Here is a 27,858-nt window from a genome sequence, read left to right on the forward strand (position 1 = left end):
GTCGGATGGGCTGGAAACGGCTATCTCTGCGGGGCTGACATTGACATAGATGGTTTCCCCGATGAGAAACTGGACTGTCCTGAGAGGAACTGTATCAAGGTGAGTCTCCTTTATGTCCACGAGAAAGCTTTAAAAACTGGGGAGACAAAAACATTGGTCATTAGCACAAGCGATCACAATTTAGTCATCTGCATTGAATAAAATATTTACAGGCATATTAAGTATATACTGTATATAAAGTTAGATTTTGTTGACATGCTGGTAAAGGTACTGACTGAAGCCATTTGTAAGGCAACAACATGGAAACAACCACCGTGTGACCACCATGGGACACCAAAATTCTAAACTAAAACTAACTAGTTTTAGCATTTCTTGAATTCAAACATGTTCTCCATAGTAGGAGAAACTGATTCAAAACACTGTATATCTAACACTGTTGCAAACTCCAAAAAATTGGAGCTGATTGAAGTTTTCCCTCTTGTTGTCTACTTTAATAGTGAGAGTTTTGCTTTCCAGGATAATTGTCTCACTGTGCCCAATTCTGGTCAAGAAGATGCTGACAGTGATGGAATTGGAGACGCCTGTGATGAGGACGCAGATGGTGACGGGATCCTCAACACACAAGTTTGTACATAAAAGACAGTAACAGGATAGTAAAATGATTTAAAGGACATCAAAATTAAAGAACAGTATGTGTACACATATGTTTTTTTATTCTTACAGAGACTAAAACAGCTTCTTTACAGGATAACTGTGTGTTGGTGCCTAACGTAGACCAGAGGAACATTGACGAGGATGATTTTGGCGATGCCTGTGACAACTGCCGCGCTGTCAAAAACAATGACCAAAAAGACACAGATGTGGACAAATTTGGTGATGAATGTGATGAAGACATTGATGGAGATGGTTAGTATTCTTTTTTTTGTGCACACTGTCCCTTCAGGATTTGTTATAGTACTGATGTTTTGAGTTATGAACAGCAGGTGGCAGCTAATCAATTTGGATCAAAAGTGGATTAAAACGTAAATTTAAAGCTGCAAATGTGGATTAATTGTACTAGTATTTTTATCAGAGAGGGCTATAATGTGAGTTATGATTGTAGAATTCTTTGACACACACAGTAAATACAGCTTAATTAAGTCTGTATCCCAAAAAACAGACAGAGATGGAGTTTTAAGGCAAGAGCAACCTTTCCCTCATACCCACTTTAATCTCAGGAATCCTCAATCACCTGGATAACTGCAAAAGGGTTCCCAACGCTGACCAGAAAGATCGTGATGGCGACAAAGTGGGAGACGCCTGCGACAGCTGTCCTTATATTCCAAACCCTGACCAGGTCAGAAAGCTCTTTTACAAACATCTCATCAAACATCAACACCTGCTTCTGTAAGCTAAAAATGTCACCTCTGAAGATGTATTTGAGTTAATTTGATTGGTAAGTCTCGTGAGACAAAGTACATACAGGTTTAACTATGGACAAAAAGCACAAGAATGTATATGGAAGAAATAGGATATGCCAAGTAAAGTGGAACGTTGCAAATGGGTGTGGTTGCAACAGTGAAATCTTAAGCAAAGACAAATTAAGGCAGGGTAATAAAACAATAGTGATAATTATCGTGATATAATTTTTGTCAATAACAATATAACTACTGGTCAATAAATGTCCAATATATATTTGATTTACTTAATTTGAATCACAAACAAATTAGCACTTAATTTTTCTATTTTATTTTGTTGAAGAAAGGGGACTGAAAAAAGATTTTACTTAATTTTCTCATGCATGTTTGATTTGGCATTTATCGTGATATTTATTGATGTCAAATTATATGAAATGTTTATCGTGATATCATTTTTGGCCTTATCGTCCAGCCCTAAGATGAATTAAAATCAGCAAAATCTTTAAAATATGAAATATTCATGACTTAATAAACAATCATAATAAAGATGCTGCTTCACCTAAACTGTGTAGGTGTGGTTTGACAGTGGCCTTGTAACATAACAAACAAACAACTCCAGATTTTGATTAATGTTTTGCAAAAAATGACATCACCTTCTTCAGCAGTGCCCACCAAAAAACAGACAGAAATCTCTGTTGTAACTTTGCCAAAAGGGCCTTTAAGAGAACACTGACCAATGACATCTGCACAAAAAGCAAAAAACAACTTAACAGCAGCAAAAATCTGTGATGGTTTAGCTCCTCACCTCACCTTGCTGCAGTGATGTGGAAGTGTACAAGGTGTGTCACGCAGACTTAGTTCAATTTCATACTAATAATAATTGATTTCATCTTTCTCAGACGGACGTGGACAACGACTTGATTGGAGACCCCTGTGACACTAACAAGGACAGGTATTGTGTGACTTTATCAATCACATCACACACGTTAACTTTTATTGATCTGTGTATGGAGTGTACTGGAGGAGACCAGAATCTGCATGTGCCAGTAAAAGTCTCTCTTGTCCAGCGATGGTGACGGTCACCAAGACTCCCGGGACAACTGTCCAGCCGTCATCAACAGCTCCCAGCTGGACACTGACAAGGATGGCCAGGGAGACGAGTGTGATGATGACGATGATAATGACGGCATCCCAGACCTGCTGCCACCTGGTCCAGATAACTGCCGTCTGATCCCCAACCCCCTGCAGGAGGACTCCAACGGTCAGTAATGTCCCTGACTTACAGTAGCATAATTTTAATTTATCTCACGTCTAATGGAATAAACAAATAAAGAAAATGTTTTGCTCTTCAGTCCATGACACTGTATCTTTTCAGGTGATGGTGTGGGTAATGTATGCGAGAAGGATTTCGACAACGACACTATCATCGACACCATCGACGTTTGTCCAGAAAACGCCGAGGTCACCCTCACCGACTTCAGAGAGTATCAGACGGTCGTTTTAGATCCGGAGGGAGATGCACAGATCGACCCCAACTGGGTGGTGCTGAACCAGGTTGAGCGTTTTTTCCTGTCTTGTTTATATTTTTTTTTGTGTCCCAAAATACTGAACATCTTCTTATTCCGATGAACTTTCTCTTAAATCCACTCTTTTTTTGGTGCAGGGAAGAGAGATTGTCCAGACTATGAACAGTGATCCTGGATTGGCTGTTGGTAAGAGCATTGCTATCTAAAGCAACAGTTCAAACATTTTGAGAAACTGAGTTAAATAGTAAGTAGGAAACAGCTAGGTTCGAGCAGTGGTGTCCACAACCACAAACCCTCAGTGGGATAAGTGCTGGATACAAAAAAACGCTAAAAAATGAGAGGTTGATGTTTACATTGTATATTTTTTGCGATCTATTGATTGGAAGTTTGTGCAAGACTTCTGTGAATTATACTGGTGTGTTTTTTTTTAGCCTTTTCACATGGAATGACACACATGAACGTGATTATTGTCGTCACTGGACCTTTTGCTATGTATATTTTCCTCATTTCCTTCCACTGGGTATTTAGGAGGAACCTGTAATTGGTAGAAACTTCACTAATAAAATTTAAAAGGAGGTTTAAGACTGATACCACTCTGGAAAGAAGGGTAAACAGCTAGCCTGGGTCTGACCAAAGGTAACGAAATCCTAAAATTAGCACCTTTTAAAGCTGACAGTGAACATGTCTGCTAACTATTTCCCCTTGTTTACAGTCTTTATGCTAAGCTAAGATAATCTGGTGGATGTAGCTTCATGTTTAGCGCACAGACATGAGAGTGTTATTTAGCTTTTCATCTGATGCTCAGCAAGAAAGCGAACAGGTGTATTCCTCAAAATGTCTTATTTAAAATAAAGTGATTTACAGTATCCTGAGTCCACCCTTTATTTAAATAGGTGCATCCCTTTAAGTTCTGTAACTGAAATGTATGGTAGGCCTGTATGCTACAGCATTGTGCAATGTTAGTAGACTGAACTGAGTTCTGAACGTTGTCAATTACAGGGAGATTTGTACTTGTACTAAATTAGAAGTAAAGTACACATGGTTTTAGTTAAATCACAAATGCAGGAAAAAAAGATCATTAGGCTATGGGTCAAAAAATTTAGCTTTGGAGTTCTTTTATAAGCAACATATGTTCCGGATTTCCATGTAAAGACATTTTCTAACCATTTCCCACTCACCCAGACCAAAAACACAAAATATAAAGTGGGGCAAATTTTCATGACGTTCAAAGATTGCACGATGTCTCCACCAGGCTACACAGCTTTCAGCGGCGTGGATTTTGAAGGGACGTTTCATGTAAACACGGTAACGGACGACGACTACGCAGGATTTATCTTCGGGTACCAGGACAGCTCCAGTTTCTACGTGGTGATGTGGAAGCAGGTGGAACAGATCTACTGGCAGGCAAACCCATTCAGAGCCGTGGCAGAACCAGGCATCCAACTGAAGGTGACCGGAAAAAACCAATGCTAAGATAAAGGCCTATTCAAATTTTAGATTGTTAGCTGATGTCCTCCTGTGGATTGTGTAGTACTGTTTTACTCAGGGACACCTTTAATTTAACTCTTTAACTGATGTATAATTAGGTTTTATTATGTACTTTAATTGCAAACATGACTGTTGCAGAAATTTAACAGTTTAAAACCACTTTCTGATAAGGCACCCCACTATAAAGGGTTTATAAGCTGTAATAAATAATTGATTAATGTAAATGTATAGAGCAGTTGTAAGCCATTAATAAGAACAGATTTTGGGTTGCCAAGTTGTGGAAAAACCTCATCCAGCATGAATTAGCTTTTCTTTTTAGCCCTCTCTAATTCACTAGGAGATCCTCTAATGGACTGTTCGATCACTTGCCTTCTGGAAAAGTGCTGCAAAAGTCACTCACCTGCCATTATAAATCTTAATAAACCATTAAAAAATGTTCTCACACTAATCTATCAAGTCTGCAGTTGTACATGTTAAACAACTGTTTATAAATAGAGGGTCATCCAGATTTGTTAATTAATAAAAGAGCTAAAAAGAAAAGCAGGCTGAAGGATGTTTTTTTCACAACTTGGCAACCAAAATGTTGTTCTTATTAACAGCTTATAACTGATCCATAAAGCAGTAATAAATTATTTATGAGCGATTAATTACACAAACTTACAAGAGTTGCCATGCTATGCTAACTGATCTACTGCAATCGAAGCACGTTTCAAAGAGAGATGCTTCTTGTCATTTGTGGTGTTGAAAAGGCTGTGAAGTCGACCACGGGTCCAGGTGAAAACCTGAGGAACGCTCTGTGGCACACCGGCGACACAAGTGACCAGGTCAAACTCCTGTGGAAAGATGCTCGCAATGTTGGCTGGAAGGACAAGACTTCTTACCGCTGGTTCCTCCAACACCGACCTGCCGACGGATACATCAGGTACTGACTGAGTTAAAGGAATACTTTCCCTCTTTAGGGAAAAAAAGTACTTGTCTGAGGTAGTTACATGAGAAATATATTTATCAATTCAACTGTGTGCATTTAGATGGGTCCTTGACATGTTTAGTGGAGCTAGCACAAATACCGGAAGTTGGGAGAAACCTCTACCAAAAGAGAAATAATAAACCTAGCTGCCCCTAACTAGTCTTGCTTAAGAATTAACTCCCACAAATCCTGAATCCATTCGTTCCTGTGGTGTTACCTGTGGTCTGTTGGTGTGCAGAGTTCGCTTCTACGAGGGTCCTCAGATGGTGGCGGACACAGGTGTTATCATTGACGCCACAATGAGAGGAGGTAGACTTGGAGTCTTCTGCTTCTCCCAGGAGAACATCATCTGGGCCAACCTGCGTTATCGCTGCAACGGTGAGTCAAATGTCCGATGTGTCCTGTGTCCAGAAAGTGCTCTTCATTCCTTCAACAATTCATTTTCTGACCTTTGTCACAATTACATTGGCATTTGGGTTTGCATATTTTAATGACCCTATTATTAGTCTATTTTGATTGAAGTTTTTTTTTTTTTTTTTTACAAATGAACAATATTTAAGGGACATCACATTTAGTTGTTACAGTGCTACATAGTTGAAAAAAGCTCAACATGAAGTTAACATACATAAAAAGATTAAAGAAGGCATAGCCAGCATGTAAACATAAAAAACTGAATGAGCATTCTGATCAATTTAGGTGTGTTGTGTGAAATTATTATTTTTCCTTCGTTTGCTCTAACAGTTCTTTCTCTTCCTGTGGTTTCTCTCTCCAGACACTCTTCCCGAAGACTTTGACACCTACAGAGCCCAGCAGGTCCAGCTGGCGGTCTGATGACAACAAAAGACCACTGGGGAATTCTGGGAGGACTTTCCAAAGTAGAACTGGCGTCAGAAATAACATCAGCGCTTTGGAAACATTTATAAAATGTCAACCACAAGAGTCTGAAATATTTTATACATAAAAGCTGATCGCTATGCTTTTAACTCCTGCAAGAAGAGGAAACAGCAGTAAAATTACATATATATAATAATTATAATAATAATGTAATGTTTAGTTGTTACTGAACTAAAATTTCTTTCATAAATAATTATAAAAATAATCATTTGTACTTTTGAAAGAGAAACTATTGTAAAGATTTAACTGTCATGAATAAATGTGAATTTTGGTGTAATGTTCAGTATCTGGATGAATTTAAACTCTGCTAAGTGTGATGTGACCATTTAATAAGTCTGCACAGCTGTGCCTATTCAAAAAATACTTATTCTAGTCTTTAACCAATAATCATAGAATATTTGCTTATCAGCTATTATTTTTTAATTTGCAAACATGTCAGATGGCTTCAAGTCCGGAGATGTCTTCTAAGCTTGTCAAAGAAAAAAAAAAAAAAAAAAAAAAAAAAAAGACTGACAATAATATATTTTTGGGTCTTTAAATATCCAGAAAGGTGCTCTTTAAATTAAATGTATTAATGGTAAAGCCCTATCATATAATAGCTACACTGAAAAAAGGTAATGCATTTGGTTTTAAGTAACAGACATGACTTTTTTCCCAACTCAACAGCTTTTAGTGGAAATCAACATTCTGAACATTTCACAAGCATGCACATATCCAAAATAATCTTTTAAATTTTGCATTTGGAAATACAGATTACAAAATAGAAACGATAGCAAAGACAATATACAACAGGATTTGAAAACACCATGCATGTCCACAGCAACACGCTGCAGTGTTTTAAAATGACATCGGACAGTTTTTTTTTTTTAAACCGGCATATTCTACAAATCAAGACTATGTGCAGAGAAGAATCTGTCTTCCACATTCAATTTAATTGACATTTTTTTCTTTCATCTTATAAACAAATGGTCACATAAGGAGAATCACATGGCAACAAATAAATAGCTACAGATCTTTTACTACGACTTACAGGGCAACAGTGATATAATGCTATTCTCACTATAAGCTTTAGGTGGAACTTAAACTGTTTTTCCAGAGAGAGCTGTAGAGTCATTTAGAAAACCCCGGGTTATTAAAGGGAGATTTTATTCAGACCTAAAACACTCTAGGAACAAGCAGTAAAGACCGAGCAGCAACTCTTTCCTTTCATCCTGGGACTCACGAGACGCATTGAAACGAAGGACTCGTGTTTGAGCTGAACTCATCTGCTTAATCAGTTTGGGACAAGATTTAGATTCACTGCTTTTTCACCCAACATAAACACGGGCTGTGCAATCAAGCAATGCACGTTAGTAGTGGCTCAGACTTAAACAAGCAGATAAGTCAAAACAAAATACTTTAGAACGCGTAGAAAATATACTTTGAGGTGATTTGTTCATCTTATCTGTCAGGAAAATGGACTTCCAGCTTTCGTTCGTCGCCTGAAAAGTTTGCTTTCCACATGTTAACATTCCTAAAACCTCAGCAAATGTTTGGGAAATCACTGCCGAGTCTCAAAATGCAAATACATGCTCTGCATGCAAGAAGTAACTGTTTTTCCACCAAGACAGGATCAGGCAAAGATATTTTAGAACAAAGTTTACTTTTTTACCCTAATAAATGCCTTTATTTCCTCTCTTTAAAATGTGTATTAGCTGCCTAACTAAACTCAAATATTTACCATTGCTATCGTTGTTGTTAGCTAACCTTGTTAGCAAACCTGTGACAATTGAAAAAGGCATCTAATACCTTTGTCACATGTCGTTATATGGTACAGGTGTAGACCAGTGAGAGCTTCAACGTTTCTAACAAGTCTTCTCCAGTACAACATGCAACATCTACTATTACACCTGCAAGCTTTACATGTTTGGTAGATAAAACATGGAGAAGAGTTGTTTGACATGTTATCATTTTGATGGAATCACATTCTCCATGTCCAAAACATGTAACCTGCATTTTAGAGTCCCAGTGAGACTGTGTCGCAGCACCGTACAGTACTCTGGTAGTGGCAGTATGTGCAGTCAAAGTCAAAAACTGCTTCACTTCAGGACGCAACTAACTACTAAAGCCGAAATGACCAACAAGGAAATACATTCGGAGTGCAGTTCCTTTCCAACACAAGAGCACAAGCTGCACTGGAGTAAGCCCTTTCTAGTTTTGCATCCTCTAAAATCTTCACTGATAAAAAACCACACAAAAAAAACAAGACAAGCCAAAAGTTTACAGAGGAAAATAGAGAATTCATCTTTTCTTTCACATGAAAATATCTCCGGAGTATACATCGGGAGTAAAACAGTCAGCATTCACATAGGGCAGAACAGTCCCTGCTCAAAAGCCAGGAAGTCGCAAATAAAGTGCCAAACAACTAGTGGACTAAACACTTGTGACTAAAGCACAAAAACAGAAAAACAAAACCGAATGACACTAGCCCAAAACCTACCATGATAGGCGGCCACAACATAAAACAAGCATCTGATGCCTTAAAACACACGAGCATGGCTAGATCAAACTGATGAGAATCCGCTCAAAAATGTCTATCATGTCATGCAGTTATGCAGTTGACTGTGTAATGCAGAAGCTTCAGAAGATGAGAAGAGTCCACATATGCAAATGATGCACAAGCCGGGGTGGGTTGGGGGGGGCAGAGACAGAGAGACAGAGAGAGCGAGAGGGCGAGAGCGAGCAACAGTCAGATTCTTCAGAGAAGAACAAGGGGAGGACTGAAAGCAGAGAGATACGATTCTGGTCTGACTGTGACGGGACCAAAACCTCCAAAACATCAGGTCATTGGGCTAAAACTGGGACACTTTCCACAGAAAATACATTCTCTTATCATTGGTGAAGTAGCATTATACAGAGATGGAGGTAACAGAGTCACTTAACAGATAACTGAGTTAACTGTTGCCCAGGAGAAACCCATACATGCATCCCTTTAGACTTTATGTTCCACAACTCAAACCTGCGGACATATAGAAGGCCTTCATTTAGAGGTTTTGACTGTCAATTTAGTCATGCATTTTGTTTCAGCTATAGCGTATATGTACAAGGTCAGTGTGAAGGACTAGTATTCAACAGGATGACAGGAAGGAAGTGACAGAACAACTCAAAGTCACTGGCAATGCAGCAGTGACATTTGGCTCAAACACAATGCTTATTTTTTTAAGGAATAAATATACATTTGTTTCAGTGACTTAAAGGAAAAATCCAGCTTAAGATAATATTGGTGAAGTGCCGTGCATTTCCAGGACCATTTTTAAGTTTTTCTTCCTCCTATGTGGCCCAAACAAATAGTCTTAATAGCGTTTCAGTGATCTAAAACATTAACAGTACGTCCGATTTAGCATCAGTTCCTTCAGGATAAAAGAGAACGGGTGTCTTTCTAGACAATAATCACACAGGAAGAGAGGTGTTAAGGTGGAGAAGAATTCTGGAAAGACTGAGAAAATTACCAAGTGAAGACGTGGCAGGGTGAGAGGTTAAAAAAAGACAAACAAAAAAAACAGAAACCAATGTTACTTCATCTCAAAGTATGGCTGGATTTAGCTTTACTCCTTTCAGTTAAGATGTTCCTCTGACACAGAAAAATTTATAGTTCAGCGTGCGATTTCACTTGATTGTCATAGCACCAGAGCAAAACTCGATGGATGTCCTGCACTCATTATATAGTCAAACTAGTTGAATTTACATTTTTCTTTCATTGAATTCCTAAATTACAAATTTGACCATCGACTGAAAAATTGGCAATAACTAAGCCGGGCATTCGCCGTTTAGTCGAAGTTATAATTAAAATTTTTTCAACCATTTTGTAAAAGAATATGGAGCCCGTGAAGAAAGATAATTTAGATAAAATAAAAATGATTAATTGGGACTTTATTATTGAGACTTCACAGAGCAATAATAATGACTGAGCACTGTAAATAGCCTTGCTATCTCACATTATATATTCATTAATTGTTACTGATAGAGAAAATTGCCTAAGCTGACCATTAACAGCTCTTACAGGTCTTTTTTGTTGTTGTCGTTTGGCCTTGGCCTCCAATACAACACCATTTCTGAAGAAAAAAATCCAGCTAAACATCTAGAATGTGTTAAACAATAAAACATCAGAGGTGGATTTTTCCTTTAAGGGGCGTTTTTTTTTGTCTCATTTGCATAGGAATCACAGATCTGTTGGCAAGGCAAGGCAAAACAAAACCTTTGATGGAGGATTACAGCAGACAAACACTTCAACTGAAACAAACTGTACAACTGCAGAGGTGTGCAGTTAACCAAACGTGATTCCTATTCGGGGATGGGGGGTAGGTGGGTGGAAAGCCTTTCCAACAGCGCTTTAGGTGAGTAAATGATTAGCACGTCTGTACATGAACATTACAGTATAGCAAACATGATCCCACACACCTAAACACACCTCTCAGGGAAACTCTGACAAAACGCAGACTAGAAATCTGAAGTGAATGACTTGAGTGATTTTGTTCCACACATTTTGGCAAGGGAGACTGCGTCATGGATGTAGTTAGAGATAAAATCAATATATACATTTTCAGATGAAACTCGTGTAAACATTTTCCGATAGGCAAGGTGTCGTAAACAATTTTAGACTCTACTACATCCCTGATTGTTTTTGTCACCATTTTTGTTGTCTGTAATACTGAATGGAACGGGGCCGATCTTGTAGAATAATAGCGTACAATACTAGATATATAAATACACTCATTCTTTCTTAAACCAAAGCTTTATGTACTATATCCGGTTTACTAAATGGAGTAAAACGACGTTCTACAATAAAAATCCTTATTTCATAAACTCTTATGAAAACAACCATTTGGAGGCTTCAATAATATAATTGGCCATTAAAATCCCTATACTTTGTAAGGTACTTTTGTTATTGATGATTTCTCTGGCAAAGGTCATTAGCGTTTTTGTTAGAGCTTCCCCGTCAAGGAGCAAAAGCCTCCCCATAATTGCACTGCTCAAATACTTCAAACCCATCCTTTCATTTGTTTTTTTGTTTCATTTTTAGCCCCACTTTAAAAAAAACACCAACAATTTGGCTATAAACTGTACCGATACAAAATACAGTACATTGATTTGTCAAACCTTACACAACATAACCACAGATATCACTGACTGAAAACTTAAGTTCCTCTCAAATACAAGAAAATGTTACAATAAGTTACGAAAATACGCTGTCACATTAGACACTTAAGTAGAACAGTAGAATACTCATGTAAGGCAAAATCAGGTGATTTCACAGTGACGACTTAAAAAGATTTAAGATTTTAGTGTTTAAAAACAGACCGCTTCCGTCACCGAGAAGAAGTTCAGTCTGGATATATTATTGGCTTTTCACCGGCAGAAAATTAATGTGGCCATGTTTTTCTTGCTTTCTAGTTTAATAGAAATACCTGATGATTTTCTCAGAAAAAGTTAATTCAAGTGGCATAAAACCGACCCATTTCTGGAGCACGCAGCATTTTCTGGAGCTGTGCTAAAAACTATGACATTTTAATTTGACCGTTGGGCTGCAGCATGGCAACGTCTACCACGTCCTACGTCAGAGAATGGCACATCGAACACCAAAGAGCAACTATGGGGAGGTTTTGCACTCCTTCATTAACCAAGTAGCTCAACAAACACATATATAAATATGTTAGTAATTAATAAATAGACACAAATTACATCAGTGCAATTTTACAATATGCCTACAGAGAGCATTTTGGCATCAAATTTAAATTATGAAATGGAATATAAAATCTTTAACCAAATAAATAGAACATATAAATACATAAAGCATCAAAACATACAGTACATGATGAAAATAACATTTGGTTGTCAAAAATAAAGCTTTGAGTGTGAAATAGAAAGCCGTTACGGCATGATGGGAAAACCGATTCATTTGATTGCAGGGTACAAGCAAACCGGCTATGGAACATTTTTCTTTGTTTTTTTTAACCCAGCCGGTGTAACGGGTACGGTTTTGCCCAATGTCCTAGCAGCTTCCTGCTACGAGCAAATTTCAAATTTCAACAAAACAAATATTAAAGTGGATATGAAAAGGGAAAAAAAAGTCAATGTGCATTTTTGGAATATATGTGGCATGTAATGGTACACCGTAAACACAGCAGGCTAGCGAAAGCGCTGAGCGACCAATCTCATTCAAAACGATGGCGAGGCCATTACCCGGCAAGCCACTGGATGTCTTTTTCCCTGTTGTCTTTTGGTGGCGCATCGTTTCAAAGGGCTTCACGGAGTCGAGGGCGAGGTCGGACAGCTAGACGGCCATGCAACGAGGGAGAGGGTTCATCCTGCCCTTTATTTCTCTCCATTCACAAGTTAGTGTAGTTTTTTTCTTCTTGTTCTTGGCAACAGTCAGTTTCTTACGCTACAGCCTGTCCATCCTGAACGTGTCCTCGGTGGCGGGGTCAGCAAGCACCATGTCAGGATCGTTGAGCATGTGCAGTCCGTCCAGGGTGAGTGGGTCGATCTTCAGCTCGTCCAGAGGAAACTGAGAGTCCGCATCAAAACTGACGTCGCCGACATCCGCCAGAGAGTTGGTCAGCTCTTTGGAGAGGCTCGGAGGAGACTCCCCTGTGACTGAGATACGTGACATCAGAGAAAGAAGTGGGTACTGACATCTGAGAAAGACGGGGCAGGTTCAGCAAGTATCATGTGAACATTTTTAGACAGGGTCAAAGAGGTTAAAAGAAGTATTTCGCATTTTGTAATTATTAAAAACAGCAACTACTTAGCCAGCTAGTTCCTAGCATGGCATACTGGTTATGTTTGTAATTTTGACGATGTATAGACAACATTATCCATAAATATTTTCATTAGTTAAAATCAATCTGTTATTTTACACGTTACTTAAAAAACAATATTTTCAGTTTAAAAAATGCCACCATCTGAAATGTTTGAAAAGACATTGTTACACGTCTGCACATTTGTGCTGTTGCAGCACCAAACATTTACAGAAAACTAACTATCAGAACTTGGGTTTCTTTTTGCTATTGATTCTATCTCAGTTCCAATAACTTAGCACTTCCCAAAGTAGTGATCTGTCACATCACTAAAAATAGGTCCAATAGGCCAAAAATAACAGGTGGACTGAATCATACAGGTTGTAAAAACAGTTTAGCCAAATTATATAAAAGACTTTATTTAGAGGTGAAACCGTGATGTCACTAATGATTCCTCATTGTACAGGAAAACCATGAGCGTGCAAAACTACAGCAAGTAAGGCAGGAAGGAGTGTGACGATACACCTAGCTCAGGAGACGAGATGATACACGATATTGGGTTCAAAAGAATGAGACGATATTTTAACACTATTTTGAAGAAATTTTCAATGACGAAATATGACTGGAAAAACTGTCTTTCATTCGACTGAAAGACACAAAATGCAAAACAATGCAGGTGTATTTTGAAATGTTGCTTCCAGGGTTTGAAATTAACTTTTTTTTTTTTTTTTTTTTTTAAACTGCCTGTATTTTTTTTTTTCCAGGAATAACATTCAGCTTATTTAGGCATCATTTAAAGTAAATAATGTTCATTCAATATATTTACACAAAAATATTACATGCTGTGTTTGCATGCACAAAGGACACGTGTTTCAGTACATGATAAAAACAGTTCAACTACTAATGAATAAGTCTTTATCTCAGTTGAAATCTCAACAAGAGTACATAGCTAAAAATAAATCTGGATCCCAGCAAGCAAACAAAAAAATATTCCATTTTAATACAAAAGTTGGCCAACGAAAATAAAACCAAGTGTCACCTCTTACATTGTTTTCTTGTCCAAATAGATTTGACTGAGCTGGAGAATTGGGTGATCTTCAGACTGCTTTTTTTGTTTATTTTACCATTGGACATATTTCTGGCAATGTCGCTGCATGCCGAGATCACAACTGTCACTATGTCTAGTACAATGTTACTGTTAATCAATACTGCACTTACTGAATAAATTACTCCACATTATGTATTTATAGTGCACCTTCTGGAAAGCTATAGTATCATTCATTGAACATAAAACCAGTGAGAGAAAATGACAGATGGCTTTGCTTGTGCTTTAAGAAGAAGAGGGTAGAGGCTCATTTCAGCCTGGGAAAGTAGTAAAACTTAATACTACTTATTGGGGTAGTACTACAAGTGCAAGGTGCAGCTTAAGCAAAGATAAGTGGAATTTTTGCAGCCCTGTAAAATCCAGTTTCCACTTTGTGCGCCAGCTACAACCTAATAACTTCCTGAATAACACTCAATGGTACCTGTTAGGATGATGTTGGGGATGTTGCTGTGGCTACTGTAGCCGAGTTGCTGGGAGTCCTGTAGGCTGCTCCCGGTGAGGCCCATCATGGCGGCCTGTGTGTAGTTGAGGGTGGAGCACTGGTTGTAAAGGCTGGTGGAGCTGATGGGGTTCTCAATCATGTTGAACTGCTCCAGCTAAAAAGTACAGAATTGTCCAGTCAGAGTGTATAAAAGACTTTGTTTGATGATTTAGTTGCCTAACGGCGGCCTCTGTGCGGCCACGAGTTTAGTTTCAGTTTCGATAGTTCCCCAATGCGGGTGGAGTTTGTAACATATCTTCATGAGAGTAGAGTTGATTGCCTGAATTAGTCGTGGTCCATCTTGTGTGACTGCCCGTGTGCGTGACTGATTATAAGTAAGTGTAAAGAAGGAATCATTCTATGTTCTACTCTGTAAGCTGTAAAGAACAGGTCTCAATGCTAACTGTTAGCATGCTAAGCGGAGATTATTAGCTAAAATGAAACTGGACAACTACTATACTATCTTAGTTGTATTATGTTTGTAACTGACAGAGATATGAGTTACACCAGCTGCTAGTGTAACTTTATGTTTCTAGTGATTAATGAATATTGGTTATGTATTAAGCAGAGTGATAACTCTGTTCATGTGATGCAGCGTCAAGGTTTCTGATTATTGCTAATTTTGTTCTTGGCAGACCACACACTATAACTATTGGAATCATACGTCTGTATGACTACTGTTAAAGGCAACCAAGATTGAAGAAAGTAAAAGACTGCTTTGTGGGTGTTCTAATCGATGCCACCTGAACAACACATCTTTAGACCAGTGAATATAGTCCTTATTGAAATCCTCGGTGACACAGAGGCTATCAAAAGAAAACATTTATGCCATTGCTGCTTATTGTTTGTGCGTTCTGTATCACCTGGTGAGAAAGGGCATTGGTCTGCCTCAATGCCAACTGCTGATCGTAGAAGGAGTCGCCAAATATGCTGCCCACTACAGGAATGTGCTGGAGGAAGAGAAGTCACCCACAAAATTAGGAATAAATGGCAAGAGGGCAGCTACAATTAAGACACAAAAACAAAATTAGCCAGAAGCCAAGTTATAAGCAGACATTTTAGCCATGGAATAACAGATAACACAAGCAAAACGCAAACTAAGCAATAATCCAAAGCAAATGGGTAGGGCTGTTGCGGTTCAGAGACAAAAAGGAGCCTAATAAAACAATACAAAAAAAAAATGAAAAAGTGATGTTCTGTGACACACTAAATCATTTTAACACAAGGAGAAAACTAAATAAATAAATAAGACATGAAATGAAAGTTTGAGCATGATGTGGTTGTTTGTCCCATCCCTGTGGAAAGGTCACACAAAAGGGCAGTGAGGTGTTGACTGCGGTAGCCCTCTTCACCGACACAAACACAAATCAACCTGTTAAAAAGGGCAATTCTGGTATTTGTCCACCTGAGTGTTATTCTGATATTTTTAGTCCATTACTACTGTTGGTCTTGGTATAACTAACTCACCACCTCTGGTGTACAGATTTGACTCCAGCAAGAATGAGTGCATGCTCCAAACTGTTTCAGCTGAACAGAAATCATCTCAGTTGTACCAAACTGCATAGCGCAGCATTTCCACAGTAGGTAGCTCAACTTGCATGCTGGCCTAACCACCTGCAGGACTAGGCCTTGTTCTCTCTCCCACTCAAACTATTTTAACACTAGCCTTTTAGTCCCTGATGCACCACAGGTGACTCAGGGGCTTTTTACGCCTAAAAATCTAACCCACGGTTCTCATTTTACTTATATATTATACATTTGATCCAGTTAGTTTTGATTTAACATTGCAATTATACGAGCGCACTAAAGAACTATACAAGACATACCTGTGTCCTGTTGTCATCACCTACGTTAGCTGCATCGCCCTATGCTTGCAATTGATTGGTTTCTAGATGGGTGTGCATCTGATGTCGGCATGTTGTCAATTAGGCAGGTAGCCTTCTATAGCGGTTTGAATATATGGAGAAAATGTAATGAAGATATTGGGTGGTGATGGGGCAATGGATAAGACACCTGCCTTTGGTGTGAGAGACTCGGGTTCAATCCTCCACTGTTACCCATCCACCACTGTGTCCCTGAGAAAGACACTTAACCCCTCGTTGCTCCAGAGGCATGCGACCTGACATGTATAGCAATTGTAAGTCGCTTTGGATAAAAACGTCAGCTAAATGAATAAATGTAATTTTATTGCCGTTACAATAATATTGTGTGATTAACACCAGAGCTGACCAAAACATTTGGTCACCTGCACATCTCTGCTGTACAGCAGCGGCTCGTTTTGCTCAGCCAATGTGGAAGTGCCTTAAAAATCTAATGATCTCAATCGCTAGTTTCAAGTCTTCTTCAATACAGCATGATGTTCATTTTAAATTATGGTCCCACTTAGAGGAAAATAGATGATAACGCAGCGCTTGCTATGCTTTAGGGTGGGGCTACCTCGTGATTGACAAGTGACTACCAGGTAGACCTGTCAATGAGTTTAAAGGTAACTGGTTTCCACTGCACTGTGTAAATTTGAGTGCCGTCGGAGTCGGCTGTTCAATTTTCCGGTAAGTAAATTTTTTCAGGCCAATTTTTCGCTAGCCAAAATTGGCATCCAGGTTAATATGAATTACAGATACACTCTGCAAACCAAACTAACCAGTGCCACCCTCCATGCCAAATTTGAGGCTTTAAATTGTAGTCCACAAACCAATGGGTGATGTCACTGTGACTACATCCACTTCTTTTATAAGGTCTATGGTTCTCACTTTAAAGATTCCCTGTGGCGTGTTGACTTCTAGTTATAAAGCTGCTTTTATATGAATGGGTCCATGTTTAGTTCACTTCATTCCACTGATCTGCAGGTGGCGGTAACACACCACGATATGCAGCCATGTGCTGACAAAGACAGTGGAGAAGAAGACTGCAAGCCAGTAAACATGGATGTCAACAACAACTAATTTTTTTATGAGGAAGGAAATGCACATTTGTTGGACCTCAAATATACACATAATGCTTTTTGGTGAGTAACACTGGATGTCCACATAACTTTTGTCAATTTACAACTCCACAGGGCACCTTCAACTACATTATCTGTTTAAATATTTTAACACTGCCAGTGATTCAGTTGTACTGATTTTGACAAAATAACTGCTTTACTATGTGTGGCCTTTTGCCATGAAGTGGCCTTGCACATTGAAAAACAATCACAGAAAGTGTATTATTAAGACACATACGGCAGACTTTGCCTTCAAGCCAAATGTTTTACTGAAGACGCAACAGAGATCTGATGACTTTTCCCCATTAGTGAGAGTGATATGTTTCGTGTGTGTATGTGAATAGCACATGTAAACTGAGGCAGAGTTTACCTCTGTGCTCCAACAAGCTGCTGGGAAGCTCTTGACTCAGAAAAGACAAATGAGTTTCACCATAAAGTCTGACTGATGAAAATGAAGTCTCACAGTAATCAGAATATTATTCTGAAGTGTGACAGTTTGAGCTAGAGCATATTACCAATTTGTCCAAAACAATGTGTTACAGTAAAGCTGAAAATTTTAACAAACAGCTTCATAATTTACAATGCTGATAACCAGCTGGCTCTTCAGTCTGGACCAACTCTATCGTGAAGAGAAGATGGTTTAATGACTATGGCTGGCTAAAGTAACATAACTACCCCTCACACACCGGGAAAGACTCGCTTTCACAACAAACCTGCTAGGCTCTCACACGCAGGTTACCCACAAAGCCACCGTCCTTAAAAGGGAAAGCTCGACCTGTAAAACACAGGTGCAGTTAGACTGTGGGTGTGGAAGAAATATTCAGGTCCATTACTTAGGCAAAAGTACCAATACTAACCTCACTTTGAAAATACTCCACTACAAGTAAATACTTCACTGAAGTATTTCTGATTTGGATGTTCTGCAATTTAAACCTCATTACAGTATAAGTATTATAGCAAAATGTACTTAAAATACTCACTGTGCAGTAAAATGGTCCCCGTCAGCGTTTTACAATTATATATGATGTTTTTTTTATTTGTACAGTTTAAAATTACAGGGACAGTGCACATTAAAAAACATTTCTGTAAATGTGCCAGTTTAGCCAGCTTGGTTAATGTTAGACTGTAGATTCTTGATTAATATTACTACTGCATTAATGTGTGTGTTGAATTTCATTGCTGTAGATGTTTACGGTTGAGCTAACTTTAACTACTTTATATTCTATTGGGTAGATTAATCAATGCATCATATTCTGCAAGATCATCATGTTTCACTATTTGCATATGTACAGTATGTTATTTAAGAAAAAAAAAAAAAAAAAAAAGTATATCTAGTGGGGAACAAGCGATATGTTTTTTTTCTGGGCCGATCCCCATTATTAGTAACCAATTAGACCAATGACCGATATGTGGAACCGATAAACATTTGCTTTAAAATGTTTAATCTTGGTGTCAAAAAGAATAACACAAACTTTGTTAAAAATAACAAGATTAAAGTTAATTATCATGTTTAATCTTTATAAATAGTAAATTAAATGAATTAGAGCTCCATCCCAGAGATGGACTTGTTAACTACGATTTATAAATTATCATAAACTTTGTCTTTACCTGCTGCCATTTTTATTGTGTTTATTTTATATTGTTAGGATTTAATTGATACATTGTTTTTTCATTATGTAATTGCCTTTTTAAAAATATTATTAATATAGTTATTTCAAAAAGAATTCAGAACAGTAATCAAATTTAATATTTTATAACTACTAACTGTTTTCAGAGCAGCAACAAAAGTAAAGTTTACAGCAGCAAAGTCACTACATAAAATCAGTATCTCACTGGAAACAAATGGAACATGTAAAATAAACTATATTTCTGACATCAAAATACTGAGTGAAGTTTAGAAAAAAGATGTCAGTCAGTTTCAGTCCTCCTCCTCCCTCTGCTGCTGCTGTAGAGGGGAACTGGTTTCTCTCAACAAGCAGCTGAGTTTACAAGTGTTTGCAAAATTTTAAAGGTACCTAGCATCTCAGCTAAAGGCTACAGACAGAGATTTAGCTTGTTTATAACTTGCTATGAGTCGAGCTAGCACATGTGCTTGTGTAAAACCAAAAACACAGCTGCGGTGGATGAGACATAGATTAAAATATCGCTTTGTGCACGTTCCTGCTTGTTGTACTGATGCCGTATCAGCCTTTTACTAGTATAGCTGGTTTTGCTGTACTTACTTACAGTAACGGCCGTAGTCACGGTAAACTTGTGTAAGCTACATAGATGTCTGCTCACTTCGCTCAGCGTGTGTGTGTGTAGCGGAGCTCTGCTGAGGGGGGAGGGAAGGGGCTGCAGTGTGATGGCTCGCTCATTCTATTGGCTATATCCGCACAACAGTCAGTGTTGATAGGCTATTACTCGTGACTTGTAACCAATCAGCTAGTACTGTGGGAAGGATATTGTACTCACCACTCTGTGGGCTCGAGCCCTCGATCAGACTGAGAAGCAGCTGCATCAGAGCCAAAGGAGAGCATTTTTTTATTAATTAATTATATCGGCTAACTGTTTTTAAAATCACCGACGCAGATTATTGGAAAAATGCTGAATATCGGCGCCGAGAATCGGCCAGACCGATTATAATATAAAAATAGATAAAAATATGGAGATATCCTCCTAAAACTTTTACAAAATGAACATTTTCTGACTAGCAACTGGTCAGGGCCTCCGTCAAACGCCATGTTGTAATGCACACAGTGAACAGTGACAGCGGTGATGAAAAAATGATTTATGCAGCTGTTGACACCATGAGTGGTTAACTGCCAATACAGAGAATGAAAAGCAGCCTAACTCATCTACAATTAGCTTTCCCCCAGGTGCAAAGCCCTTCCCCAAACAGCAGCTAGCTCGGTGGGTGGGCCCTTACTTGAGGCGAGCCGCCAGGGGAGAAGCCTTGATTGGAGACTGGGGAGGTTGGAGACTGAGTGGCTGGTGAGCCAGTCTGATTGCGGTACTGTTGGAGGGAAGAGGGTTAGCTAGCACTAAGCGTCATGCCTGTTACACACACACACACACACACACATCTCAAAGGACGGGTTGTGAGAGGCAGTGGGCTTGGATCTGCTCATTATGTATGTGTGTGTGTATAGGTGGGAAATATTAAAAACCACCACGAGAAAAGATGTGGTGCTACTCTGTGGCTACCTAGTTTGTCCAGTGCGTGAAGAGCTGCGGGTGTTACTCTAGTTATATAGCTAAAGTTGCTGCATTATAGAGAATGCTTTACACACAAATTCAACCAACTACATCTGTAAATGCCTTAATCAACACAAAAGCTGAGAAAATGCTACCTGCCAAATGGTGAGAAGAATTTGTCAACTTTAAAAAGGACCTGCAAGCATCTTCCATAGCAAAAATGTGAAAATAAGTGAATTGAAAGTGATAAAATACTCTTGTTTGAAGGTAACTGGAGTAAAAATGGTTGTCAAGAGTAAAGATGTCTTTCTCTTAATTAGGTGATTGACATTAACTGTTAATTCTGCTCCCACTTCCTGACTACACTTCCTGATTTCTTACCGAGCTGATGCTGATGCTGGCGGTGGTCTGGCTGTCTGGGGAGGGGCTGCTGGCGGTACCAGGGGAGGCCAGAGTTGGCAAGGTGATGAGCTGGATGCCCTGCGACAGGGCCTGCTGCTGCTTCTGGAGGTCACTGAGCAGCTGAGCCTGGGCCTGAGCCGTCAGCTGGTTGAACAGGGGGTACTGGGAGAGCTGCTGCTCCAGGGTCAAAGACTCTGTTGGCACGGCCTGAGGAAAGACGCACATGGACTGCGTTTAGGCGAGATCCATAAAATGCAAATTACGTTTAATTAACTACAGCTGTTTGAGTGTTATTTCAACATTGTGTTCACCATAGCTAATAGTGTGGAGACATACTTGTGTAATAATAGGATTGTGTTGACTATGCTTTTTAGCCAGTTGTATAGGGATAACTGTCACTCCACTCATGTTATAGCGGGAGTCCAGCAAACCAAAACACGACAAAGCTTTAGGCCACAACTTTAAGTCAGCTGAGCAGAACCTACCTGTGTGATGTTAACGGGTGAGGAGACAGTGGGTGAAAGTTGCTGTGGGGACTGCTGGAGATGGAGGTCAGAGGTGAGGGTGAGGGGCACCACGGGTGGTTGCCGGCGTTGTCCCGTTACAGTCATGGTGGGCTGGGATGAGGTGGGAATCCCTAGCGAGGAAAATGTTTTTTAGAGTACACATAAAAGGTTTCTTTGTATCCCACTGAACTCAAACCAACTAAGTGCTGTAAATTTAAACTGCAAGACAAATGGCAACAACAAAGTTTTCTGTTGTACTGCTGAATGTACATGTCTCTTATGTCCTCACCTGGGGTACACTGTACTAAAGTTATTACCATGGCTGGCAGCGCTGATGCCCAGGTGGGTGAGGTTGGTGGTCAGGCTGCCCGTGCTGTTGGATGAGCTGAGGGAGGGGAAGGCCACGGTGTCCTCGGGGTCCAGCGGGGTGGACAGTGGAGGGGGGAACTGGATGTTGGTCAGATCAGGCAGCGAACCACCGGTGTTGTGTGCAGCTGGGAGCACGGACGGGTTCAACTCCTGGTCTGGTGATGGGAATATACTAAAAGACACATGTTCTATGAGACATGAGAACAGTTACTCTTATTTCACCCAACTTCTGAATTTTTCTCTGACATAGTGATTTGACCCATCAAAACGGAAAGTAAAGAACCTGATGCTTTGTGGCATTATTCACCACATTTAAACTTGGCTATTTCTGTATGAAAGCCTTTTCTGAATTTCTGAGTTTCTTATCCGATCCCAATTAGGAATGTAGGCCTATGTTTACAAATGTTTCCGATGTAAACCAACCCAGAAGCGCATCTGAAAATGTTCAGGATTCTTGTATTAACTTGATTAACAGTCTTGGCCTGATCAGCAGCCTTTGGGTTTTTACTAGGATGCTTATCAGTTGTGTTAATACACCCATAATGACCATTTCCTGTAGGACTAGAGAACACATGGCTGTGTGACTGATAGCCTGCTAATACTCCAGTGGTGTTTGACTGTAAACAATAATAATACAATATACTTAAACCGCTCACTTGATTCCCGGGACATCACACGTGTTGGGTTTTGATGAATCATCCTACCGAGAAAACATAATCATGAGCCGCAAATATAAATAAATGTATCATAACAAGTGTACAAGTACAGACCTTCCCTTTTCCCCCGTCAGTACCTTCTTGTCATCCCACAACTGTTTCTGGGCATCCTTGTCTGCATTTGACTCTGAATTCTCCGTCCCAGGCACTGTTAGCAGCAGTACTAATTAGTGAAACAGCAAGACACAGTTGCTTGCGATGACAACATACATAACAATTGAAATCGGTACAAGAAATGAGTCATCAATATCCGAGCCAGTCAAGCAGGATATAGTGCTGTTCGCTAGATTTCTTAGCGTCTAAAAATAGCAAGGTGACCACCAGACAGACTGAGTTGATGCCAGCTGATCTTGGCTTCATTATATCATAGCCTCACACATTTAAGTATATAATCCATGGATAATCAGTGAATTATTGATCCTCCTTTCTAGACCATCTTGAGTCAGCTCTATTCAGAGATGTTACTTCTCTAAAGCCTGCTGAGTACTGGTACAGTACTGAAGTGACACGTTGCCAGAGTTCAAGTATCCATTTACACCATAAATATCTCATTAAGGGTCTAGATCTACTTCTTGGTGACATCAACACTTTTATCATTTAAGGTTCGCCGCCTGCATTAGTGGATTGCACATTAATAAATAAAAGTGGCTCAGCGTGTTTGTAACTGGATATTTCATTACCTCGTTTTGGCTGCAGCTCTTGTGACCCCCCTGCAAACACCTCCTGGGGCTTGGGATTCATGGCGCTCTGGTGTAAGGCAGAATCCGAATTTGTCCTGTATGTGTTAGAAAGATGAGAGGTCAGAAAAATCACTGCCAAATCCCCTATACTGGCAGAGAGCCAATTCTACAGCATCAAATCCATCAAGAATCACATTCTCTTAAAGACCTTTACTTGCCTTCATACAGCCCAATACGCAGCCTTCTGTGTGTTGGCTGAGTTTGGGAATTTCTTTTTACCCACACAGTTGCAGAGTCACATAATTAATAATTTTTGCAATTGAGCTGTGTGAGGTTGCATTCCCTTGTTGGACATGGACATGGGGAGGAGGCTTACCTTCTCCAGCTAGTGTCTGGCGGCGGGGAGAGGTAAACTGAGCTGTAAGGACAGCTGTCAATGTGAATTTAGTTAAGGCTAATAAAGTAGAGGGGATGAAAAATGGATCTAAGCTAATCCACAGTTTCATGCCTATAATAGACCTGATACATAATAAATGACCACACAAAAGTGTTACTGGGATCCAATTACTTTGAAAAAGGTTTCAGACAGTGTCTTGTGATCTAATATTACTAAGAATAATCTTGTCAACAGCAGTGTAACAATACAGCGCATTGCCTGGTGTCATTCAATAACAGGCTGTCAACACAGGTGATGAAACAAACAATTCATCTCACCCTTTGTTCAGAATCTATTGAACAACACAGAGCCTTCTCCTCTTTCGATCACCGCATCTAGTGCATTTTGTTTTATATAAATAATCATAAGAAACCACTGTATATGACTCACACTGCTTCACTATGGAGGTGTCAAATGTTAATTGTTTTTGTTTATTAATTCTTTAAAACCCATTTGGGACATGACTTGTTACAGTTGAAGGGAGTATTCAGTGTAATAAGTTCTAATTACAGACTATATTTTGACAAGATAACGTGTATGTTTACTAAGCATGCTAGTCATGTTAGCACAGCCCTTAAAGCCTATCTAATTTTATTTAAAAGTCAGACATGGAGGAGCTTTCCATGATATAATTTAGATCCCCAAGTACAAATTCAAATTTAAGTTTGATATTGCAACTATAAACATTACAGTTGAAATGAAAAATGTATCGTATTTCCGTCTGTGAGCATTTTAGGACTCTTGTAAATTATAGCATCACTAGAGGAGGAGCAGTAAATCAGTGTGTTCAGACCTAGTGTTATGTCTCTAAACATGCCAACTTAATTACACTAACAGACTAAAGTGCAAGATTAAGAATGATGTCCCAGCAGCCTCTGAAGCTTCAGAGTATTAATGAATCCAGTCGAAACATTCTCAAAACCTTATGCTTCCAAAAACACAAAAGGATATCTGGCGTCCGTGTTTGTCGACTGATAACGGCCGGCGGTGAGGAGACGTGATGCGGTTCCGGTCACGGTAAACACGCTCCACCAGCCCGTGGTGCCTAGTTGTCCGACTGGTATCCAGCACCGAGTTCTACAGTGAACACACCAGGTGAATGAGGCCAGCAAAACAGCTCACTTACACAACAAAACTATGTCTTAGGATAATGTCTTTAGGATTTATGGTGCAAATGTGTTCATTTCAAAATGAGTCAAGCCATGGGCCCCCCATATTGATGCTTGAGTTGGCAAATGTATTTAAAGATGGAAAGCCATGACAAGCAATGATATACTTTAAAATTTAGGAAGCAAATTACACTGCAGGGTAGAACTGGTAGAACTTGTGTAACAGACTTCTGGCTTCCTTTCGCTCATGAACCACGATAAAACCTGGTTGGACCAGCAGGTAATTTCTAAACACTTTACTGCTGTCCTAGCCTTGACTAAACCTGCAGACTTTTAAAAAATGTGGAATTATCTGTTTTTGAGCCAATCTTTCACCAATACAACAGATAACTGCAACCTTTGTATGTCCAATAATATCGCCAACAGCTAAGAAAAGTACACTGGTCGAGAACAAGCCATTGATTTACCAGCCGAGAGAGGCTAAGGGCTCACCTGAAAAGGCAGGTCAATGTTGCCATTTCCAATCTGATTGACATTGGGCAGTGAGCCTCCATAGTACTGTCCACGATTCTGCCCTAGTTGCAAATACTGGGTCTTCTGTAACTGCAACTGTGCAAAGTAAAATTGCATGAAAGCATGAGTGAATGATTGGTCTGATTCACAAAAAAAGTGATGCTACATATGAACGAGGCCTGCCAATCCAAAGTGGTGACATGAAAGATGAATGAAACCATTAACAGACGAAACATGATGAGACAGGCAGATTGGCTGTTTCATGAACAGTCAAGAGGAAGACAAATCAGCTGAGGTGAATGACACCTGACTGACAGCTGGTGTAACTACTTTCCATGTAACACACCTGGTGATTAGCCATGTGTCTTAAAACTTAACCAGCCACGCAAAGAATGTGTGTTATTACAAAAACACTGTGATGGGAGTAATTTTTTGCAAGTAATGAACTGACTGATAATGATCCGAACAAATGCAATGGATTGATGGTGGAATGGCGACATAAAGAAATCTGGTAGAGACCACAAAACTGACTAGTTAATCTTTTCCCCTTGCAGTAAATGACAGTACAGCTCAGATTTACCCTAATGCAACTTGCGGGCATCATTTCCAGCAGCAGGGCCTAACAATTAGCCCAAACATTTCCTGGCAACAAGATGTTCATTCTTTTGTGGTTAAGAGAGGTAAAACGATTGTTTGATTGATTACCAGAAAATGAAGGGGCAACAATTTTGAAAAATAATTTTAGTCATTTTTAAGTTAAAACTGCAAACATTGTATTGTTCCAGCTTCTAAAATGTTAAGATGTGCTGCTTTACTCTGTTGTTTATATATATATATATATATATATACACACACACACACACACACACACACACACACACAATGTAAATAAGTTTTGTTGCAGATAATTGTAATGGGATTTTCCTGATCTCATTTTGTGATACTTCATACAGTAAACTAGGCTGCAACTGTGATATATTACACATTATACATTATCATTGAATGTACTGCTTGATTTCTTTCGATCTCTTCTTTTGATTGATCAATTAATTGTTTAGTCTATAAAATGTCAGAAAATTGTGAAAAATGCTCATCATAAAATATCCAACAGCAAACCAAAAGATCTTCATTTTAAAATACAACAGAGAAAAGCACCAAATCCTCAATTTTTGAGAAGCTAGAACCAATGTCAGAATGTTTGGAATTTTTGCACAATATACGACGTATCAAACTTAATTATCAAAATAAATTCTACCAATGGATACCACAAGTGGACTATTGGGATACTGGGTGATTTTGATAATCTACAGATTTATCGATAACAAAAATAACCATTAGTTGCACGGCTATAGTGGTTAAGTCACCTGTTTCACATTGATGGGATAAAGTTGCCAAAGTTACACTGACTTAGCTTAACGATAACGTAGGCTTACTAAATTAAACTGTTAGACATGGAGCTAGTAAACAGAAGAATGTGGGTTGTTGAGAGCTGTAGGTACTTTCCAGCCTGATATTTGCTTTTTGTTAAAAATAGCAAGCTGCTACAGAGCGAAAGGAGAGGGTAACATTAAGCTGGTTAACGGGGGGGGTCCACAGCTGGGAAGGCTGGTTAACATCTGATAAGCTAGCAAATGCTAACTTAGCCCTCTCAGAGAGATTGCTCTAATGAAGTTTCTAGCAGCTGACTTTCCTAACATCTGGTCGTCCTGTGCTTTACATATCAGACAATTTGTTTGCCAATGAAATGACAGTGACCGCTCAAAACAGCCACAGACAGAGCGCAGGTGCACATTATTCACAGCTCCTGCCTAACGTTAGCTAAGCTAGTTAACGCTGTACACGAGTAACGCTAGCTTGCTGTATCCGAATGACGCTGGCAATGATTTTAACAGGCAAAGTGAAAACATCACTTGGGGGTATTGATCTGACGCAGCTAAGGACGTTAATATTAACTTTAGCTACTTAGCATCTCAACGTTAACATTTAACGTTATCTCCGCAGCGTTCGTAGCTGCCAAACAGCGGCGCAACAACACATAAACAGCCGGGGTGTGCAGGTCTTACCCGCGCAGCTCTGGTGATGTTCAGGTCTTTCATCACTTCTTCAAACGCAGCAGTCTCCTCCGCCTGTTTCTGATTATGCAAAGCGATTTTTTCGCTGAATTTGCGAGGATTGTTAGAGGACGCCATCTTTCCCCTCTTCTTCTCAATGGAATGTTACGTTACACACAACGCTAAGGCCTTCTGGTGTCGTCATCACGCACGGTCAGCGGCACCAACGTAGCGTGCTGATGTTTTTGTCTTCTTGCTCCAGCTGTTGACAGTAACCCAGGGTTT

General features: G+C 39.3%; 2 protein-coding genes and 1 long non-coding RNA gene across 9 annotated transcripts in view; 1 reads left to right on the forward strand and 2 right to left on the reverse strand.

Moving 5' to 3' along the window:
* Nucleotides 1–6,549, forward strand: part of LOC123971578 (cartilage oligomeric matrix protein) — a 16,382-nt gene extending 9,833 nt beyond the window's left edge. The window contains exons 12-19 of the mRNA XM_046050483.1: nt 2,297–2,349; nt 2,465–2,658; nt 2,773–2,951; nt 3,061–3,109; nt 4,176–4,372; nt 5,161–5,333; nt 5,617–5,756; nt 6,151–6,549. Of these exons, the coding sequence (XP_045906439.1) occupies nt 2,297–2,349; nt 2,465–2,658; nt 2,773–2,951; nt 3,061–3,109; nt 4,176–4,372; nt 5,161–5,333; nt 5,617–5,756; nt 6,151–6,209 (1,044 nt within the window). The 3' untranslated portion in view covers nt 6,210–6,549. The remainder of the gene's footprint in view (nt 1–2,296; nt 2,350–2,464; nt 2,659–2,772; nt 2,952–3,060; nt 3,110–4,175; nt 4,373–5,160; nt 5,334–5,616; nt 5,757–6,150) is intronic.
* LOC123971579 lies at nt 7–5,698 on the reverse strand. Its single transcript, XR_006825232.1, has 3 exons — nt 5,596–5,698; nt 5,073–5,314; nt 7–136 (listed from the first exon to the last, which is right to left on the reverse strand). It is a non-coding gene; the product is annotated as an uncharacterized LOC123971579 (long non-coding RNA).
* A 1,981-nt stretch (nt 6,550–8,530) lies between the features above and the next one.
* Nucleotides 8,531–27,786, reverse strand: crtc1b (CREB regulated transcription coactivator 1b). Of its 7 annotated transcripts, XR_006825231.1 has the most exons (15): nt 27,586–27,786; nt 25,502–25,618; nt 24,852–24,977; nt 23,841–23,902; nt 23,465–23,559; nt 22,862–22,947; nt 22,725–22,768; nt 22,017–22,240; nt 21,679–21,830; nt 21,173–21,421; nt 20,523–20,609; nt 20,069–20,108; nt 18,328–18,389; nt 15,498–15,584; nt 14,731–14,749 (listed from the first exon to the last, which is right to left on the reverse strand). XR_006825231.1 is itself a non-coding variant. In XM_046050478.1 (14 exons), exons 1-14 carry the CDS (start codon nt 27,709–27,711, stop codon nt 12,694–12,696), a joined length of 1,827 nt encoding a protein of 608 aa, XP_045906434.1. In that variant the 5' UTR covers nt 27,712–27,783; the 3' UTR covers nt 8,531–12,693. The 7 variants fall into 7 exon arrangements, 6 of the variants coding, with proteins under 6 accessions (XP_045906434.1, XP_045906433.1, XP_045906435.1 ...); XM_046050478.1 differs by lacking the exons at nt 18,328–18,389; nt 20,069–20,108 and adding an exon at nt 8,531–12,905 and having other exon boundaries at nt 14,575–14,749; nt 22,862–22,932; nt 27,586–27,783; XM_046050477.1 differs by lacking the exons at nt 18,328–18,389; nt 20,069–20,108 and adding an exon at nt 8,531–12,905 and having other exon boundaries at nt 14,575–14,749; nt 27,586–27,782.
* Between the last annotated feature and the right edge of the window lie 72 nt (nt 27,787–27,858).

Source organism: Micropterus dolomieu, linkage group LG05 (genome assembly GCF_021292245.1).
Source record: "Micropterus dolomieu isolate WLL.071019.BEF.003 ecotype Adirondacks linkage group LG05, ASM2129224v1, whole genome shotgun sequence".
In the NCBI taxonomy this organism is placed as follows: Eukaryota; Metazoa; Chordata; class Actinopteri; order Centrarchiformes; family Centrarchidae; genus Micropterus; species Micropterus dolomieu.